Source organism: Catharus ustulatus, chromosome 9 (genome assembly GCF_009819885.2).
Source record: "Catharus ustulatus isolate bCatUst1 chromosome 9, bCatUst1.pri.v2, whole genome shotgun sequence".
Classification (NCBI taxonomy): Eukaryota; Metazoa; Chordata; class Aves; order Passeriformes; family Turdidae; genus Catharus; species Catharus ustulatus.
Window position 1 is genome coordinate 30,283,251 of NC_046229.1, and position 20,211 is coordinate 30,303,461.

General features: G+C 43.0%; 1 protein-coding gene across 1 annotated transcript; it reads right to left on the reverse strand.

Annotated features, from left to right (window-relative positions):
- Positions 1 to 648: 648 nt before the first annotated feature.
- Positions 649 to 18,707, reverse strand: NTMT2 (N-terminal Xaa-Pro-Lys N-methyltransferase 2). The gene is made up of 4 exons (XM_033067679.1): positions 18,539 to 18,707; positions 11,151 to 11,326; positions 5,507 to 5,756; positions 649 to 3,204 (listed from the first exon to the last, which is right to left on the reverse strand). The coding sequence occupies exons 1-4, from the start codon at positions 18,690 to 18,692 to the stop codon at positions 2,930 to 2,932; spliced, it is 855 nt and encodes a 284-aa protein (XP_032923570.1). The 5' UTR covers positions 18,693 to 18,707; the 3' UTR covers positions 649 to 2,929.
- Positions 18,708 to 20,211: the final 1,504 nt, after the last annotated feature.

Sequence of the window (20,211 nt, forward strand, 5' to 3'; positions counted from 1 at the left end):
AACAATGGTGCTCTCTTCCAGTTAGGAACAAAAGCACATTTGCAATGCCTGAATTGCATTTGGAACATGAACAGCTTGAGCTGTGATGGTTGCTGGAGAAAAATCTTCTGTTTGAAATTTGTGATTATTTACTGTTATGATATACTATTGGTAAAATGCAGAGAGCCTTGAATTTCTAAGCCAAGAACAGCCCTCACCCAAATTAAGGAACATTTAAGGGTGGCCTGTACTAGATGACTGGGAGTTCTTGAATTAAAACATGCCTCAGAAAAGGAGGAAACCAAAATATTATTCAGTCTGCAGCCTTCTCATGCATTTAAGCTCCTGAAGGACTTGAGTTTCTTTACTCTTGAGATTCATTATGTCACCAGAAAAGCTTTACTATTTTCCTGTGGAAGCAACATAGCCATGAAACATTAATTTTGAGGAATGTGGAAACCATGAAATATGGGTTTTTCTACTAAATTAAGATTTTACTTTTCTCTCTTCTCACATAGTTAAGGGAACCCATTTTCATTATATATTTATGTATATGCATTCTGGAAATTCAATGGGAAACACACACAAAACACAGGAAGAACATTTTTACACTGAAAAATGTATTTCACTGGTAACCACACCAGTAATTTATATTCCATTTTTCACTTTGCATTCTAAATCCACCTTGGAACCATGTCTCTCATTACTGAACTGCACCACTCTGGTGTGCACATGACCAGCTGATATATTGTGCCCTGTGTAAGATGTGGCAGCAGTTTGGATTTGTATCAAATTCTTTATTCCCCCCATTTCCACAATGCCATTCCCTCACCATTGCAGTGACACCACCACTCAGAGCTGCCTGGCACAGACACCACTGCACAAGGATCTCCAAGTCCCCAAGGATTCTGCACCATGGCAGATGTCTCTGGCTGGGAGAAAAAATGGAGAAAGACAAATTAATTTGTAATCCATGTAAAGGAAAACATGTAAATATTCCCTTCTTTTTGCTATAGGACTGATGCTTCTATCTTGATAAAAATTTTACTCAATTTCCATCCAGTACCAGCTGATCAAAATGGAAGAATTAGTCAAAACATTCCAGAAGCATCTGTGTCGTGGGAACCATCAGTTCCTAGGCTGTAAGAAATGCCAGAATATTCACCAAATCACCAGTGTGGTTTTCCTTAATGCTCCAATTAGCCATGGAACATTAACAGAAGAGTTACTTGGATAAGAGCTGATGGCAGAAAGCCTTCTGCCATAAACTGGTAATTCTCAACATGTGCAAACATATTGCCAGAGAAGATGAGTTATGCAATTAAAATCAAAATTGGAGATTTGTTATCAAAGGACAGCAATGCGTACTAAAATCCAGCTGAGAGGCTCCCTTATCTTGTTATCTTCAGGCTTCTTTTTTAGTTAATCTAACCCAGCTGACAATATTTGACACAGCCAATTGTGCCTGCTGTCATGTGAGGGATGTTTTATAGAACTCTTTTCCACTAGCACAGAGAGATTTGTCATAGTGCAACTCTTTAAAAAGTCTGAAAAGCTTTGCCAGGATTGCATTTCAGGGGAGTAAAAAGTGATAAAAATTCTGACAGTCGGAATGTTTATAATGTTATCGTTCATTTCTAAAATTTTGAACAAGCCTTAGTAAACTTTTTTAGAAGTGCAAATTATATTAAAAGTTCAATTCAAAAGAAACATTAGATTTTGTCTGGATAATGAATTTTTATCAAAACTGTGGTTATGTAGCTTTCCCTCATAACAAATTTTGAAATTCCCCCTTCATGTCTTTAGAACGAAGCAGAATTCCAAATTCTGAATTTGTTTGAAAAATGAACTGTCCTCCCCCAGCACTTTCTGTATCTTTACAAAGAGGACAAGAAGCCTCATGTGTAATTTCTGTGAGCCTTAAGGAGATGGGCTGCATGTCAGTATTTTCAAATGCAGGCTCATACAGCTGCTCTTTGGATATAAATCTCAGCTTTTGGGTTACACTAACACTCTCTGCAGTTTAGCACAGTTGTTAATTAATACAATACTGTATTAGTTCTTCTTACAGTCTTACTATTAACGCTCTGTGAAATCCCATTAGCTCTGCATATGGTGCCAGACTTGTTCTGAATGTGGGAAAGAAAGAAATGTACAGTGGTATGAATAATAAAGAGAGGCTTTTAAGTGGTTTCCACTGTGAACATTCTGAAGAAAAAAAAATATTTTCCAGAATGTAATATGTGGGGCAAGCTTTTCACAAAATTTCAATGCAAACATGCAGATATTTGTCAGCCAAGCTTTCCCCCAGAGTGTGAAATCCCTTATGCACCACTATTGTTCTACAGCAGAGACATCAGGAAGATGAAGTATCTCCTAAAAATGGAAAATTAACCAGGTTGTTTTATTGTCCAAATTGATGGAAATGAAAAAAAAAAAAATCAAAAACTGCCTAGCAAATACCAAGAAAAAGATAAAACTTTTCTTATATTCTTGATTTAAATATTTTAAAGTACAGGTAGAGAGGACAGTCAAAATTTGAGTGAAGTTTTCCAGAAGTTACTTGAATTTCCTGCTTCAGTGACCTGTCAGATCCTTCTTGAACACCAAGAGGACTTAAGTGCCATAGTAAAAACCAGGCTTTGTTAACACACCCCAAAATTAACTACTACAGAAAATGCAGACCTAATTATTTTCTATTAGTGTTGTACAGTATTGACTCCTTAACGGAAGAGATCTGACAAGGAGGTTAGGAAAGACTTAACAATGGAAAGAAGGATGGAGCAGGTAGGATTTAGAAGTTCTTGAGAGAAGCTTTGTCCTTCTCTCCCAATCCTTTAGGAGATGCTGCCCTGGAGCAGGGCATGGCTAGGAGGATTCCAGGAGTTGCTTTTCCCCTCCCAGCCCCGTGGTTCATGCGCAGCCCAGTCTGTGCAGGCTCGCTGGGCAGTCAGGAGTGGCCAGAGCCTTTCTGCAGGGCCAGCATCCACACAGGGACACACTGCTCAGGGAAGCCCTCCTGCCTCTCCTCCTGCAGGATGCTGAGTCCACTCATCTCGATGAGGCTGTGCAGGATGTTCAGGTCTCGGATGACACTGCTGTCCAGGCAATCCAGGGTGCAGCCCTCCCTGGCCACATTGTCCTTCAGGATGATCACACCGTTATCCTTCAAGCCGCCCTGGCAGCGGATGAGAAACTCCAGGAGATCTTTGTCTGTCAGGTATCCTACAGGTGAAAAGATGGAAAATAGATCACTGTTACCCATTCAGACACGTGAGAACGGTGCCTTGATCTGAGTCTCCACAGCCTGGTTATTGCAGAAAGTTTGGAAATCTTGGGCAAATCAACAACATCAACAAATGCAGACTCCAATCAATATTTAGGATCCATACTGGTAGCAGCAACAGATGTGGACAGAAGCCACTGAGGAGAGTGGAGAAAATAGTGAGTGCTGAAGGGTTCTTTAATCTGGTGGTTTAAGTCATAATAAGAATCAGTGGCAGGAAGCTGGAGCCAAACAAATTCATATAGGGAATAAGTGACAACTGTTTAACAGTGTAAGCAATTACCCATTGGAAACTACCAACAGAAGTGGGGTTTACCACCTCTTGAAGTCCTCAAACCAAGTGTGGTTGAATCTTTCAAGATATGTTTTAATTGAACACAAACTACTGGCTTAGCACAAGGGTAAAGGAATGAATAGAACAGCTTGGGATATAGAGTAGGTCAAACTAGATAATCCCAGTCCCCTCTGTCTTTTACTGCTAAAAAATCTCTCATTTTGTGTAGCACTATGTCACTCCATCAAAGGAGTTCTGGATCAAAGATCCAGCAAAGAATGCAAGACCTTCCAGAATGCCAATTAAACTCCTCATGTTACTCCATACCCCATGGGATTTTTTGCAACTACATAGATATTTTTAAATAGTGCTTCTTTCAATATGTTATTGAGATTCTGTTTCTTATCCTTCCTTCTCAAAGATCAGGAGCTCTGTTGAAAACAGTGGGGTAGAGCTCAGAGAAGAGCAAAATGAGAACATCTACCATGAATAAACACGGACAGGTGATTCAGAAACTGAATTAAAAACTTGGAAAAAATAATCACCTGTATTTTCCAGTTAAACTATTTTGGTTTTTTGATGGAAGATTTAAACTTTTATAAATGGAAGTTGTAATTTCAAAACTACATTTTGACATAGCATGTGAAGTTTCTTTAACCACTCCTAACAACAACAACAACAAAAATTAAAAAGAAAAAAGCCTCAAAACCCAAAGCTGAATTACTTTCAAGTTGAAGGAAGATGGTAATTTCTAGATGAAATGTAAGCTTTCACTTTTTACTTTTTTAAATAAAATTACTGCCAGGGTTCCCATGCTTATGCATGCAGAAGACAAATCAAGATTTCATTGGCAAGATCCATTGAAGCTTTTGAACACCTAATTTGGAACTTATTTTTCTCTTTACATGGCTTGTAGTGTAGTTTCCCAAGAAAATGAGACCTTCAAGGTTTTGCTCTCTAGCTGACAGTCCTGCCCTCACTCCATCAAATGAATTTGTTGGCATATTTGAGCCAAATTCATGATAGAGGTAGAAGTTTGATTAATGATTAAGATCATTCCATATTTCCTTGACATTGATGGAGAAAGAATATTCAAATCTGTGTCTATGCTGAGAATATGACATGCTCCCTTAGTTAGGAGCCACATATCTGACCTTACACAGGTCTAAGCTCATTCCTCCTCATTTTGACTTGGATTTGCTCAAAAGGCGAGACAGGAGCTACATTTACTGCAATGATTTATTATTAAAGAAAAACAAAAATACAAAGGAAAATTATGCTGGTCTAAAGCAATTTCCTCCTCTTGAATAATTCCTTCTGCCCTCTGAAAATGCACCATGGACACTTCACAGATTAAGAGAAAATCTTTCCACTGCACAGAATTTTATTTTTCTTTGGTAAGGTACACAGCCCTCATTGTCTGATTGCTCTAAATGCTGCAGGGCATTCACTGGGTTGGCTGCAGGAGAAGAAGAAGGTGTTTCTTATAGGAGGGGCTGCTGTGGGACATAGCTAAGGGAACCTATCTGATAAACATGAGTGCACATACTAAGAGCTGATCTGATTTACAGGTATCAGTGATTCCACCATGGCTATTTCCCTGATTATTTTCTGAAATGCCTCCAAGCCTGGATAATCAGCAGATTCAGAAACCACTGTTCACAAGTGTGGTCAGCCCCCTGTATCTCTTTGCACCCCAGGCAACTAAGAAAGAGTATTTCTGCTCCAGAAAATCCATATGTAAGGCACTTTTCATGGAGGCTGCTCTCAGGAGCTGGTATGTTTCTCCAATACGTGACCTTGTAAAAACCAACTTGATTTGTACCCACTGTGCATGTGGCTTGGGGGAACTCTCAGAAGCCTCTTGTGATGTTTTAGGAAGCAGTCCCAAAGGTTTGAGAGCCTCCTTTGAGCACAGGCTGCCTGTTCTGTGAGATGTCAGGCTAGAAGGATCATGCAGAACTAACCTGAAACCCACTGAATCCAGATGACGTCGTATCTTCGTGGGGCCGGAGTGAATTCCTGGAGGCTTTTGCAGTAATACATCTCTACTCTGTCCTCCTTGCCCTGCAGGTAGTTTGGCACCTCAGCCAGGAAATTCTCCATCATATCCACCAGCTCCACACTCTTGAAAACTGGCAGCAGGACGTGCTTACTGATCCGACCTATCCCAGAGCCACAGTCCAGGGCGCGGCTGGTGCCAGCTTTCCCCACCCCCTGTGGGACACAAGAAAATTATTTGGAATCTGAAAAATACCACCTGAAAAAAATGACAGCAACTGTGTTACCCCCTGTGTGTCCAGCCAGCCTGGTGTCTTCTTGCTTTCACATTCCTGGGCTGCTGCTGGGACTTCTCACTGCATTTGCTGTTGTACAGGAAGTTTTTGCTTGGTGTTAGAAGAGGCAAGAGTCTTTCACAAGCTCTTAGCTTTCTCAGAAGATCCACCACTCTTTGTAAAGTCCTTGCAACTTCAAGTGTTCACACCTCACAGTTTAGATAAGCCCCACTCTGTGCCCTGTAAAGCCTAATAAAAAAGGAAGTGTACACCAAATACTGCATGCAAGCAGTAACTTCTGCAGCACAGAACTCTCACAGGCATTTCTGCAGATACACAGAATCCCTGGGATCAAAGTGCAGTTCTCAAAACAAAAATGTGTTTGAATAAAGATCTTGGAGTGGTGGGTAACTTCTGACAACTCAAGAAGTTTGGGCAGGATAATATACAGAATTTCTCTTTTAGGCATAGAGACAAGAAAGATGATTGACTCGGTTTTGCTTAACTGTTCCTTTTTTCTTCATAAATGTCATCTTTGGACAGAGATCAGACCTGAAAAAATGTGGCACAAAGGCTGTGACTATGAGAAAATAATGAAGGGCTGTAAAAGAAGCTTTATAATGGAAGCTGTATTTCACCCCTAAAGCTTCCATTCTAGCTATAAACCAGCTCTTAAGAGCCTGCTGCTGTTCTGTAAAACAGAAATTCTGAGTCTACACATGCACTGACTGTGGGATAGGAGCTCCCCTGGCCAAAGTTATCTGTTAAACAAATATATTAAAAGCAAATGTAAACACCTTTTCCCTGTCCTCTGGAACTGAGTGTTGAAGTGAAAGCTGTGGGCCAAAGTCCCTGCTGCAACTTCACTGCACTCAAAGGCAATGAGCCCAGGAAGAGTCTTGCTCTTCCTGCTTATTGGGAGACCACCCCTTTGTAATGAACCAAGCATAAATCATGGAACTCACACTTTTTTGGCCTGGCTTCAGTGGGTAATTCAGTAGATTATTAAGGTCAAAGGACAGCACTGTCAATGACATGACTATGAATAGCCCAGGCGAGCATCTGATTACACGGAGTAATTGTAGAAAGAGCACACAGCCCTCAAGGGCCTTCACCAGTCCCCAGGGCTGCTGCTCCCAGTTTGTATGCCCAGAAGGATTAATCTCCTGATGTGGGCACCAGTCCATGGACCTTCAACCCTACTGGGCTCTGGAGACTACCTGTTTGTAGTTAGCCAGAAAATGGGAGCCATTCCTCATCCACAGGCTGCACGTAGGAGCACGTGGCATTTACTGAGGACCAGACTAAGAGGTAACAAGGAGATCAGGAAAGGAGAAGGAACTGTGTCTAAGAGATGACAAGGAGTTCAGGAAAGGAGAAGGAACTGTGTCTAAGAGATAACCAGGAGTTCAGGAAAGGAGAAGGAACTGTGTCTTGGATCTTCACAAGGTGGATTTCCACACTGTTGGCTGGCAGATACATACAGGTCCACACTGATGGGATTAACTGCAAATCTTTAAGAGAGCTGCTGAGAAAACTGGGATGATTTACCAAAACCACCAACAGAATTGGGCAAAAAGCCAGGTAATTCCTCCAACATTTGTGTTTCACAGAATTTGCAGTGACAGTACCTCACCGAAAGCAGGGAATTCATCTCCCATGACACGTCACAGCCAGGACCTCTGGGGACACATCTCTGTGTGCCATGGAGAAGGAGGAAAGGGAGCAGTCATGGGAGATGAAGTTTGATCCCACACTTTGGTGAAAAGGAGTGAGAGCTTCGAGCAGTCAGTTGAGAAGCCCTGTGAAACACCACGGCTCCGTCCGTAATGAAAATGTTGACATAATTCCATGTTCAGCTAATATATTTTCAGTTTGGAAGTGCTCAGGGCTTTGACAGAGTATTAACATTTTCTTTGGAAGGCAAACATTTTCCCAAAAGTCTAATTGAGCTGAAAATCAGACTCCTTATTTAAAAAAATAGTATAAGTGAAAACTGTTTGCCAGAACAGGCTTCAAAATTTGAGACTGACTGCTCCTCTGACTACTTGCTTCCCATTACTCAGAATCACTGTCCTTTAGGACACATATACACCCCAAAATTGTTCTCCAAAGCTAAATAGGGCACTCATAAATTTCATTTGGAATAAAAGAGCTGCGGGATATGTTCCCGGTGCTACTTCAGGCTTTGAAAGAGCAGAAAGGCAGTGAAGGCGTGTAGGACAAAAAAAGGAATCAGAGTTCGAGAAACAGATAAAAATCCCAGTGGTTTTCCTTCTAAATAAATAAAAAAGAGCACGTTTTCAACAACATCTCTTGTATCACCCTGATCAAACTGGAGAAAAATCACTTTCAAGAAGTTTTCACTCAGCAACTAACCAATCATGCAGGTGAGTCGGGGGCAAGAAACGGAGAAAGCGTTGAGGGCAGAGAGGGAGCTATAAAGTCAATGTAATCTCCATCTGTAATATTTTACACACCCACAGCTCACAACCAACGCTGAATTAATGCTTCCTTTGTTTTCTTTATTTTCTTTTTGCACTCACTGCCTCCGGATTAGGCACTTGGAAACGCAGTGGCTGTGTGGGCACCGAGGCATTAGCACGCTGCCGTAAATATGCAGGGCTGTAGCTGTGCTGATAACCCCAGAGCTGAGACAGCCTGGAGCTTGTCTGCAGAGCTCTGCTGGCTCAAGCTATGTTGCTCTTGGTTTGAGTTCTGCCCACACACACATAAAACCTCTTAACTCCAGCACAGTGGCACTTTCAACTCCGTCCGGCTCGCCCGCGAAGGAGACGGGCAAAAGCACAAGTGAAGCCCTCAGTCCCTTTCTGTAATTCCTTCCATGAGCCCAGGCAGGATCAATTCTCCAATGGTAAAGAAATCTGTAGCTCAGTTTACAGATCATGCATGTACCTGAAGGCATGCAGCATCAGTCATGGAAGGGAAATGTCACTGCGTGGCATTTCCACGCCAGCCAAACTAACTCAAGAGAGGTAATTTGAGTGGAACTGGAGAAGTGGTTTTTTAGGGACCACCGGTTTTGCCAGAATGTAAAGTTTTAAATGGATGCAACTCTCTGTGAAATGGGTATTTCAAATCTAGAGAGTAGTTTTCAGCCCAAGAACCATGGGAAAGAATGTTGAAAATACCAAAGTACTTATCCTTTTTTTTTTTTCTCATAACTTTCAAGGAAAAAAGAAACCAAACTTGTCAACTTTTCATTTCTAAAGAGCTCTTAAAAGCAAAGGGAAAAATTTTTCAGAGGGTGAAAGAATAAAAAATGGTTTGGTTGATCTGAAAGAAATTTTCCTATTTTTTAATTTTGTTAAACTTCTCCTTTAAAAAGAGGAAGTATATTAGGGGGAAGCAGATTGTTTTTTTCCTACCTTGATCACCTCATGGGTTAAAAGAAATATTTGTAGATCCATAAACTTGGTAAGACAGCTCATTAGCTTTATTATAAAGCCACTGCTACAGAAAGCCACTAAATATCTGTATCTGGTTGAGCAGGGCTCAAATTTCAGTAATAAGAAAGGAAAATAAGCCATAAGTAACATAATCAATTGACTACATCTCAACAGAGGACAGGCTTTAACAAACTAAATCAGAATAAGCAAAAGGTGCAGAGTCTTTTCTGTTGCTTTTTTATTTTTTTCCTGTTTGATTTTGGCCATTCAGAGTATTCTTTCTATCCCTGGCTAATTCTAGGAGTGAGAACTTTGCTCTGGAGTATTTTGTATCTGTCATCACAGCTGATGCATTGGGTATGATTCCTCTTTGGCATGTGGAACTCTGTCACAGACTGTACTTCTTTCCTTTTTGGGGTCTTGGAGAGGAGAAAGTGAAACAGCATGACACAGACCTGCTGCAGGAAACTGCATCTATGTGATGTCTAGGAAGCGTGAAGTCTTCCCCTGAGCACACACTTGGGCACCATTTGAATTCCACAAATGTCCTCAAAACAAGACAATTAAATAAAATTTAAGGAATGTGCCTCAACTGCATTTCATTTTTCTTCTGAAAATGCCGTTTCCAGAAACGTCATTCAGAAATTACCACCAGGTTCAGTTCCTTAGTGAGCCGCCTTTGTGTTTTCTATTTTGTGGTTGTTGGCAGTGTGATACAGGGTGGCTTTTTTTGCTTCAGCATAAATACAAATGATTGTTGATACAGAAAAATGCAGCTATTGACTTGTGTTTTGCTGGCTCATGGCCCCAAAAGTCTCCCTCTATCAGGTACAGCAAACTTTGCCATCCCTTGCCCTTCCCTGCTCTTCATGATTACTATCTGTTGTCAAGCCACACTCATTTCCCATCCCAATCTATTTAAATTGTGCCCTTTTTTCCCCATATACAACATCTAATTAATCTGTTGAGCTTTCTTCCCACAGCAGATCATTAAGGCTAAAAAAAGGTCATTTGGCTATCCCAAATTTGTACATTTGAGCAGAAAATTAAAGATCTATGGTAGCATTATACAGAACTAGTCATTTTGTCAGCAGGAGAACTTAACAAACTTGTTTGTGGATTCCTTAACATCTAATACTGTTGTTGAGCTGATTTAGTGGGCTCCTTCCCTGGGAAGTGGGAAGGGCAGTCAGAAAACCATCAGGCCACGCTTCTAAAGATTTTTAGATTTCCAAAGACAGTTTTAGGACTCAACAGGATTTTCAGAAACTTAAGGGCCTTAAGTGATACTGCGCTTAAAATCTCACTTGGCATCTCCTTGCAATTCAGGCCAAAGCAGACCTTTCAAGATGTTTACAGACCTTTAGCAATCTGCCTGAAAAGGTGTTCAGTTACACTGGAGTGTTTAAGGAAAAATATTTTGCCTAATGTGTAGCTTATTCTATATACTTCCAATGTGTGGGAGATGGTGGGTTTTGTTGCAGCATTCTCAGAAATATCCATAAACAGGCAAACCAGAAACTGGGCATTTAAGTCTCAGCTAGTTTCCCAACTGGACTGCAAGAATTTGCACAGACAAGTCTGCCACTGAGGCCAACAAGGGTTTTATCATGAAAGGTCCCAGAATTAATCCCTCACTCAAGCCCAGCTACAAGAACTCCTTGCACAATCCTGGTTGCAGCTTGGGAGCATTAGAAAAGGATGGAATCCAGGTTCATCATGATGTAAGAGCAGGTAAAATGTGCATTCATGCTGATGAATGAGCTGGCAGAACACAGGACTAGACCCAGTGACAGTGGTGACCTGTGACTACAAATCAAACGCGACTCATGGTGCCATTTAAATAGGGTGTGGCTGAGCACCCCGAGCATCGCTTTTGACACATCACCACTGCTTCTTGCACAAGATGAGATGAAATGACTCACCCCAACAAACTTCCTGAGGAATTCCCGAGAGGATTCCACGTCTGTGTTGGAGAGCTCGATGTAGTCGCCCATCATTCCCTCTTCCGTGGCCGGCACCTCCCGGTAGAAGTGCTTGGCCCTGGCGTAGAACTGCATCTCCCCATTGATGACTTGACTTGTCAGGGCATAAAGTTTCACTGCAAGCAGATAAATCACCATTTGCTGTTAGTGACAGATATTTCTGGATTAGTTAATTGCTCTGGAGGCACGATGATGAGGACCTTTGAACTTAAGTTGAGCCTTCAAAACACCAAATCTGTTTCTAAAGCGACGGTGGAAGGAAAGGTGTTGGATTGAATCCTACAAGACCTTGAAGGGATCCAGCCCTCCTCATGCAAATTTGGTGCTTTCCAGGTTCAGAAGTCATTTCAATCATCACACAGTATTTTCATGCCAGTGAAAAATCACTTCAGTATTTACTACTATGCAGGATCAACATTTCTGCTATCACTGACCTAACTGTTGTGCAGATTTCCAGATACGCTTTCCAGCTATTGACAGCTGCAGGGAGAGTGCACCAGGAAGAGAGTGGATGAATGAGGCACTTGCTCTGGTTTATTTTTAGTGATACTGTATGGTCTGTGGCAGTGCAAGTAAGCTGAACCAAGGAGCAGATGGTAGTCTCAGGCCTAAATGAGTACACAGGGGGGGACACAATTTAGAAGAGACAGTCCTAAATTTTCATCTGTCACAGGTCCAGGAGCAAGGTAATCAGTGGGTGATGTACTGAAAGGTTCCTGTGTGCCAGAGGCTTGGATATTTCTTTTCATTGCTTGGCTACATTGCTGGTAACATACAGCAATCAGTATTTTGAAGCTGTTTTAATAAAACCTGAGAGTTTTGCTGGATAAAGGGCTATTTTGCCCTGTTCTTTAAAAACTGAGGTCTATCCTCCTCCTCCTCCTCCTGGGTTTTTCTGTACTCCATGTGCATCAGCATATCAAAAGTATAGATTCAAAGCTCAAACATTTGGATTGATATAAATTTTGCTTGGAAATCATCACCTCTGACTGTCTCATGTGTGCACACAACTGCCCAGGCATTCTCCTGTGTGTGTGACAGACCCTCCACCAAAAACACAACTCCAAGCCTGACAGTGAAAGCCAAGCAACAAGGAGGGACTGAGCCACACTGGGAACAAGCCTTTGAAAGCACCACCTTGCAGTGTGAGACCAGCTCTGCTGCAGCTTCCCAGTGCTCTCAGGGGACTGGAAATGATCCAGCAGCAAACACCTTCTGAGTTCATGATCAGAGAGGGACAGCTCCCTACCAGCTGCACAGAAGGACCAGGGAGCAGTTCTTTGTCCCTGCATCTTCAAACATCCACGGGAGGAGTGCCAGCTGCTGCTGGGAAGGGGCTGAATAGGCTTGTGCAGACCAGGGAACAGGAATTATGCCCTCCACACAGCGGAGAGAAGGCCAGAGGCCCTGAATATAAGCCTGGAATGTATTTAATTGAGGGCAAGCAAGCTCAGCGGGGAATGATAAGTGTGTGCCTGCCCATCCTCAGCAGGAGAGTGACATTTTGGAGGCAAATGAGGGGAGGACAAAGGAAGTAGGATAGGGAATAATTACCACCAAGGACCACTCAGAACAGAATAGTGCTATTGGGTTACATATAAGCAGCATGCCCAGCATATCCCTCATCCAACAAAAGCAGCATTACCAGCCCCTCTTGTCATCACCTGCTTAAGTCAACTGCTGAACGGATACTATTAAAGCTTTAATCCATTACACATTTATGTTATGCCTGAGAAATTTATACCACAAGAAGCACTAAGCCCAGCAAGGGTCAAACCTGGGAGTTTTACACACTCCACTGATTATATTCACATACTCAGAAGAAACCTTTTAGCTGAAGAAATTAATATGAAGGGGGCAGCAGCCAATCCCCAGCACAGCTTGGCCACGGTGGCTCCCAGAGCCTGGGAAAAACACTCCATCAGTGGCTGGGATTTTTCCAGTAAGGGATCTCTGTCCTTATCCAGATGTGGCACCATCTTGTCTTCTCTGTGTCTCCTTTTGCTTTGAGTCAGAGGTCAGCCTGTCTGCTGAACAGAACTGAATTCCTGTACGTTGGCTTTGTGAGATCTTCCATATCAGGACACAGTGGTGATTCCAGGGTTTGTTTCATGGGCCTGTCAAGGGACAGTGATTTATCCCATTTTGCTAGATTGAAATAAAAGGCATTTATGGGCTGTCTGCACACCAGGACAGCATGAACAACAAATATTCAGAGTCCTTCTACTCAAAACATGAGCCTGACCTGCGGCAACACATGGGGACGATATGGTGTTCAGGATATCAGATCTGGAGTGTGTGCTCTCACATTTCTCCCTCAGAACCAATATCAGGCTTGCAGAATTCCTGCCAGGACTTGCATGCACACACCAGCTGACTGCAGCTCCTCCTGGGCCATCTGGGGCCCCAGAGCCCTGCCCTACGTGCTGGCATCCGAAATCAGCTCTGGGTGAGCATCCACAGGGGCTTCTCTAGGCATTAAACTGTGCAAAGATGTTTTTATGCATATCTCCCACCCCAGGGCATGCAAGGACACAGGCCAATGCAAAGAGGGGCACTGTACCCAAAGTTTTCTCCTGTGGACTCACAGCCTCACTTGTGTGAGATCTATAGAGGTGATTTCCATCTCTAGCTCCCTCAGTGTTGCTTCTCCCTCTCAGGAATTTGCAGCACTGGCAACTCTCCCAATGCACAACCCAGCTCTCCAGACAGAGCCGATCAACCTCACCTCTGATCTGCCTCGCAGCTGTGCCTGGCATGCAGGCTCCAGCAGCAGCACCACAGGGAGGAGGAGGTTTGCCAGCTTGCAGGAATCTACCCCAAGAGAGAAGCAGGCGCCACATGTGCTTGGTGGCTGTCAGCGTTGCAGCCGTGCTCCCCCTCATCACAGGACCTGCCTAGCCAGAGGCATCTCCCTTTCCATGACCCGTGTGGGACTGCCTGATGCATCAGGAAATTAAATACTTGTGAGGCCTGCTATGGGTACACAGCCTGCCTTCAATGAGTTTTGTAAAGTAGGGCATGAGCAGGATAGAACGACGCAGGCTGCAACTTCCTCAGACATCACAGGGCAGCTGTCTAACATATGAGGTTTTCAGTGGTGAGGCAGGTAACTTGTAAGATTTAAAGTCAGAAATGTGTTTCCAGTAAGAAGAAACCTTTTCATGGCACACTTGTCCCTCAGCTGAATGTGCTGGCAAGTCCCCAAGCGGAGGTGGTTGAAGCAAACCCACTGCTGAAACAGGCTGAGGGCACGAACTGCCTCCCTAAAGGTCACTCCAGTCATGAGACATCAATAATTTTCAGTCACTGCAAGCACAGTCTGGATGCAGAGTGGTGATCTACAGCTGAATGCCAACCAATGTGGACTAGACACACACTATCCACCTGAGTCTTTTGCCCTGCAAAGTTCAAAACATTATCTCTCATATTTTATCATGGATCAGTTAAAAATGTTGTTTTCCAGTGCATCTGGTCTACATCTCTAAAGAAATGGACTGCTTAATACATAAGATCCAGCACAGTCCCAACCTCCAGTTCTTGACTTCAGGGTTTCCTCAACTAAATCTCCCTGGCAGAAGTAAATGTTGCAAGTAATTTTTTTGAAGTTTTTATTTGTGAACATTATTTTGTGGCTCCAATTGCTTTCTGCAAGATACTGAACTAATTCCAGTTTGGCTGAGTGCTCCCTTTTAAATGCAACATCTGCTTTGTGCATCAGCTGAAAAATAGTTATCTGTGTGCATGCAGAATCTACCTCTCTACTGTGGGCTGAGTACCATGTAAATTCTGTTTTATAGAGGATGAACATCATCCCACCCCCAAAGCAGATTTTACTTACAGCCACGTGCCTCACACACAGGAATATTTGTCTCCAGGGATGGATCTTCTCAGTTTTCCACTGCAGATCTCGGCCCACTGGCACCGAGTCCCACAGCCCGTGTAAACACGTGCATAATTTCCAGCATATGAGTAGCTCCAATAAAGTCCACTGGGCTTAAGGGCTCTCACACACATTTAAGTACATTGTTGGATCAGGGCCTGAAGTTACTCATGTCTTTTATTTATAAATGTTAGCCTGGCCTGTAAAAGTGACATGTTTCTCTTAACAGGCTGTGATACCAGATATGCTCAGCTCCTAAGTAAACTTGCCTAGAAGAGCTCCACCACTGAACCCAGCAATGGAGTGGGGGGAGCATGGAGCTGGCAGAGTTTGAAGGAAGTTTTGGACCTTGCTGACCCTGGGCAGCACTGCAGCATCCAATGTGAGGCTTGGTTTCAGTGTTATTACTCCTAAGTAGGGTTAAGCACACGCTTAACTTCCCTGCAGGGTCACAGTGTTGCTCCAGTCCTTTGACACTGTTTATACGAAGGTATCTGGCTCTAGTCTTGAAGCCTGAGAAGTTTGGCTCCCTTCTGCTCAGGTCCACTCTGAACTGAGTCGGAAACTGTCATTATGCAGAGATGTTCAGACCTGCCACATCTGTCCTCTCCATCCCAGAGAGCACTGGATCACAGGAGAGTCGAAGTTGAAAGAGACCTGAGGAAGTCTCTGGTCCAAACTGCTGCTCGAAGCAGGGATAGGCATGATGTCAGATGAGGTTCATCAGGCTTTAAACACCTACGTTTAGAAAGCTTCCAGTGGTGGAGAACTGTACAACTTCCCTGAGCAACCTGTTCCAATGCCTGACCATTCTCAGATAAAAAGATTATTTTCCTTATAGCCAGTCTGGACTACTTTTGAGCCCTTGTCCTCATGCTACACACAACTGTGCAGATCTTAGCTCCTTATTAATGACCTTTCTGTAGGTACTAGCAGGATGATATTTGGTCTCTCTTCTGGTTGAACATGCCCCATTCCCTTTGTCTGTGTTCACAGGGCACGTGCTCCAGTTCCCTCACCACTCTGAGGATTTTCCAGCTCATTCCATGTCACTTCCTGCACCAGCACTTCAAGGCTCTACACATAGGGTCTGATGATTGCTGCAGGAAAGGGGATCATCACTTCCTTCAGTCATAGCCATGCTTTTGTTGATTCATCCTGGGATTCTGGTGCCTGCCTTTGCTTCCAGGACATTCAGCTGCTGCCTACCAAAAGCCCACCAGGAGGGCACTCCCTGACCAGTCCATGGTATTCTGCCCAGGGTTTTTCCTATCCAGGTACACAACTTGGTGTTTGGGTTGGAATTTCAGTGGATTTGAATGGCACTAGGTTGCTGCAATCTCTTTCCCCCAGCCTGTTTAGGTACCTCTGAATGGCAGTCCTGACTTAGTCCTGGCAGTTGGCTGCAATCTCTGGATGTGAGCATAAAACAATCCTTCACCTCCCCCAGGTTACTGATAAAGATGGCAGGGGGGTTGAAACCAGATGAGCTTTAAGGACCCTTCCAGCCCAAACCATTCCATGGTTCTAAACAGGACAGGTCCCTGGACAGACCCTTGTAGGATTCCACTGAGTCCAAGATTTGACCACAACGCTGAGCCAATCATCCGAACATTTTTTACCTGCCTGACTCTCCCCTTATCCAGACCCTGACATCATAGCAGGATGTGAAGTTCCCTGGATGTGCATTCACAGCACATGGGCCACCCCACCTGTCCTCATGCCCACTTTTACTTCCTGACAGCACCCATGGAGTAAAAAGCACTGCATATTCATGTGAGCGCTGGGCTCACGGTCCATCTTCCAAGGAGTTAAAGTAATTAGAATAAGCTGGCAATAGACTTGTAAGATCATTAGTTAAGTTTTAATGAGTCAGGTCATGAAAAGCCTGGCAAAAGGGACCTTTGGTCTGATAGAAACATTTTACAAATCCTGTTGGCCAGGAATGGAAATTCAAATAAAATTCAGACAAGAAATAAGTATAGTTTTACGAGCAAAGCAATTAGGCCTGGAAACAGCTGAATGTGACTGATGGGTTCCCAGCTATTTGAAACACTTAAACCAAGGTATTTCTGTGTTCATAAATACATACTGTGGCCCAGGCAAGTTACAAGCACTCAGTTCTAAGTTAGATGCCCATCATGGTACGTTCTAACTTTAAAATGATGTAGTGGTACTTACACTAACAGTTAACACTGTAGGAAATCCTGCTCAGTTTCTAGTAAGTTGTGTTTCTTTTCAAAACAAATGAAAGAATAACATTTTCATCAACTTCATGAGATTCCATCAACCTGTAATTGATTTCCCTTCCTTTCCATCTTTCCTTCCTTTCCATTGTTCACAGCTATCTACCACTAGGGGTAGTGGTATTTATCTCCCATATTTCATTTTAAACAGCTGCAGATATTGCTGCCTTTATAAAGCCACATTAAAAATACTAAGATAATATGAGAGTGATTTTTCTCTGTACAGGATTAATGAATTCCACCCTCTTGAGCAGAGTTATCACTGGCATCTGTACAGTTCACACTAACAGGTAAGATATTCCTTTTGCCTAAATAGATAATTCAGTTAGAAAGGAACCCCCAAGAACTCACTTGAAGAGACTGCACAGGCTCATCCTTCCCACCTGAAAACTCCCAGTTCTGACACTGAGTGTAGGCTGAATAATTCTGCTTAAAACAGGACATGCTATCGTAATACAGACTCAAGTCAAATCCACTTTTTAGCTTTATTCTCACAGGGAAATTTTGTTTCTTATTGAGGGTCAAATTTTCTTAAGAAATGAACATTCATTTTCTACATCTTAAAAAAAAACCCAAAAAACAACCTCACCAAATCCTCTTGGCATTCTTTACTAGAGGCTGTCATCGAAATTTGTCTATAAACAAATTTTTGGAAGTATTTTCCTCCCAGACAGCAGACAGTAGGTTAGACAATCTGCTGCAGAGATCTGCATAACAAAGAATTTTTTTCTTGAAAAGATAATTAAATTACTACCTTTCAAGCATTTATCCAAAACAACACAAACACCAGAGCTAAGCACACCCAAAATGACAACAAAACAGGCAGCAGGCAAAAAAAAGAACCACCTGTCAGCTCTGCTAGTTTTGCATTTGTTCTTCCAAGCTCCAAACGGGTCAAAGCATGTTTTACTCAAATGATGGCAAAAATAGGAATGGTCAGCCAGAAACCAAACTTTTCATTCCCTCTTGCAAGTCTTTCCCTTGCCCTCCTCTAAGCATCTGTGGAGTATTTAGGTGAAACAAAAGGCTGCTGGATTAGAGGGAGTTGGGAGACACAGTTTAGGGAGCACTGCAGCCTCTTGAGCTGGGTTTCCCCAAAACTACTACTCCTCACTGTCAGTAACGTGTTTGCCCTCCACCATCTGACACAATCCATCTTCCCAGAACACACACAGACACTCCTGCCCACAGCTACTCACCCAGGGGAAGCTTTTCCAGCAGATAAAGGTAACACTTGAAGAAGTCATTTTGGATTGCCTTGTGCAAGACAAAGGACATGCTGTGCCGACAGAGCTCTTCGTCCGTCTTGTGCCAGCGCGACTTGAAGGCCAAATGTGCTGCTTTGTAGGCCATGATGAAGATTTCTGGGGGGGAGTGGGCAGCTGCTGTGGCTGGAGAACCTGTCCTTCCGAGGAGGAAGAGGCAGTGTCATTTAAATTGTGGCAATGTGCTGTCATTCTATATCAGGGTGTGTGGCAGGGGGCGGAGGCGGGCGAGAGGGGAGTGAGAAATGCTGGCTCTTGGCACTGCCTCACAGTTATCCCTGGAGTGGCGCCCTCTGAAACAAGCAGGTGCAGGAAAGTGAAAAAAAAAAAAATCTACCAGGAAACTGCTTAGCCACGGTAAAAGTGTATCCGCTTCAAAAAGGAGTGGCTTTAATTCAATTGTACTTTTAATCTGTTCAGCTTTCACTCCAAAAGAACTCAGATATTACCCAGAACCTCCTTCCTACATCTTGCAGGGTGATTTTGTTTCTGTGTCTCTCCCTCACTATTAGTTCTTCAGTGCAGAGCACTCAAGAGGAAGGCCAGAAGAGAAAACAGGGATGAGCCTCTACACAAACTAATAACATGAGTCCTAATAAATTGTGATTTTAGCAAGCAAACATTTCCCCTTTTCAAGCTGTTTGTTCCAGGTGTCTGCAGTTTAAGTACGCTGCACTGCAGAAACACAGTGAGGAAATTGGATATTCCCAATACAAATGGGAACATTTGTACATCCCTACATCCCCAACAGCACTGCAACCTCCTGACTAAAATCTGACCAAGTTTTTAAGAACAGCACAAAGGTGATCCAGCCTTCACCAAGGAAAATAAATTTCATTTGGAAAAATATATTTAATTTTCTTTTAAGCAGGATCAGTTCCCTAGTCCAGCTCACAACTGACATGTGGGAATTTGTCACATGCCACAGTCTGGGGGCTGGAACAGCCACCTGGGATGGCAGAGGCTGTATCCATAATGCAGATCTCTCTGCTTTATCCTGGCAGAGAGGTGTGCTCCAGAAGGTGCCACAACAGCCAAAAGTAATCCTGGTGTCACTCATCAAAGTGAGATTTCCTCTTACCAGACTCCATAAGCCCCACAAGAATTGTTGAGCATGGTGACACCCACACTTGTCTTTCCATGGTACAGTTCTCACTCAATACAAATGTGTCAGAAATAAATTCTGAAAAAAACAAAGTTAATTTTTTTAGGGTGAGTGTTGGTTATAACTCTTTTAGATAAATTAGTGGTGGGTTTGACTCACAGTAGTCCTGCCCTACACAAAAAAAGTCAAGATCTCTGGAAGGCTGCACAAACACTGCTTCTATTATTTTTCCTGCATGTGATCAAATCCCTGTTGCAGCTTTGCAATCTTTAAATTGCTGTGGACACACCCTTGGTCCTCAGATCCTAGTGCAGCTAAGTGAGGGAATCTCAAGAGCACTGAGCCTTTTAAAGCACTTCCTACTGCTGTAAAAGCTTAGATCAAACAGATTTGTGCCCAGAACTAAGTGATAAAGAGTGCATAAATAGCAGGGTTGGGTTTGTTCTTTTGGGTTTGTTTTTTGTCATAAAGTGGATGCTTAATTTTGCATTTGTCAACAGCA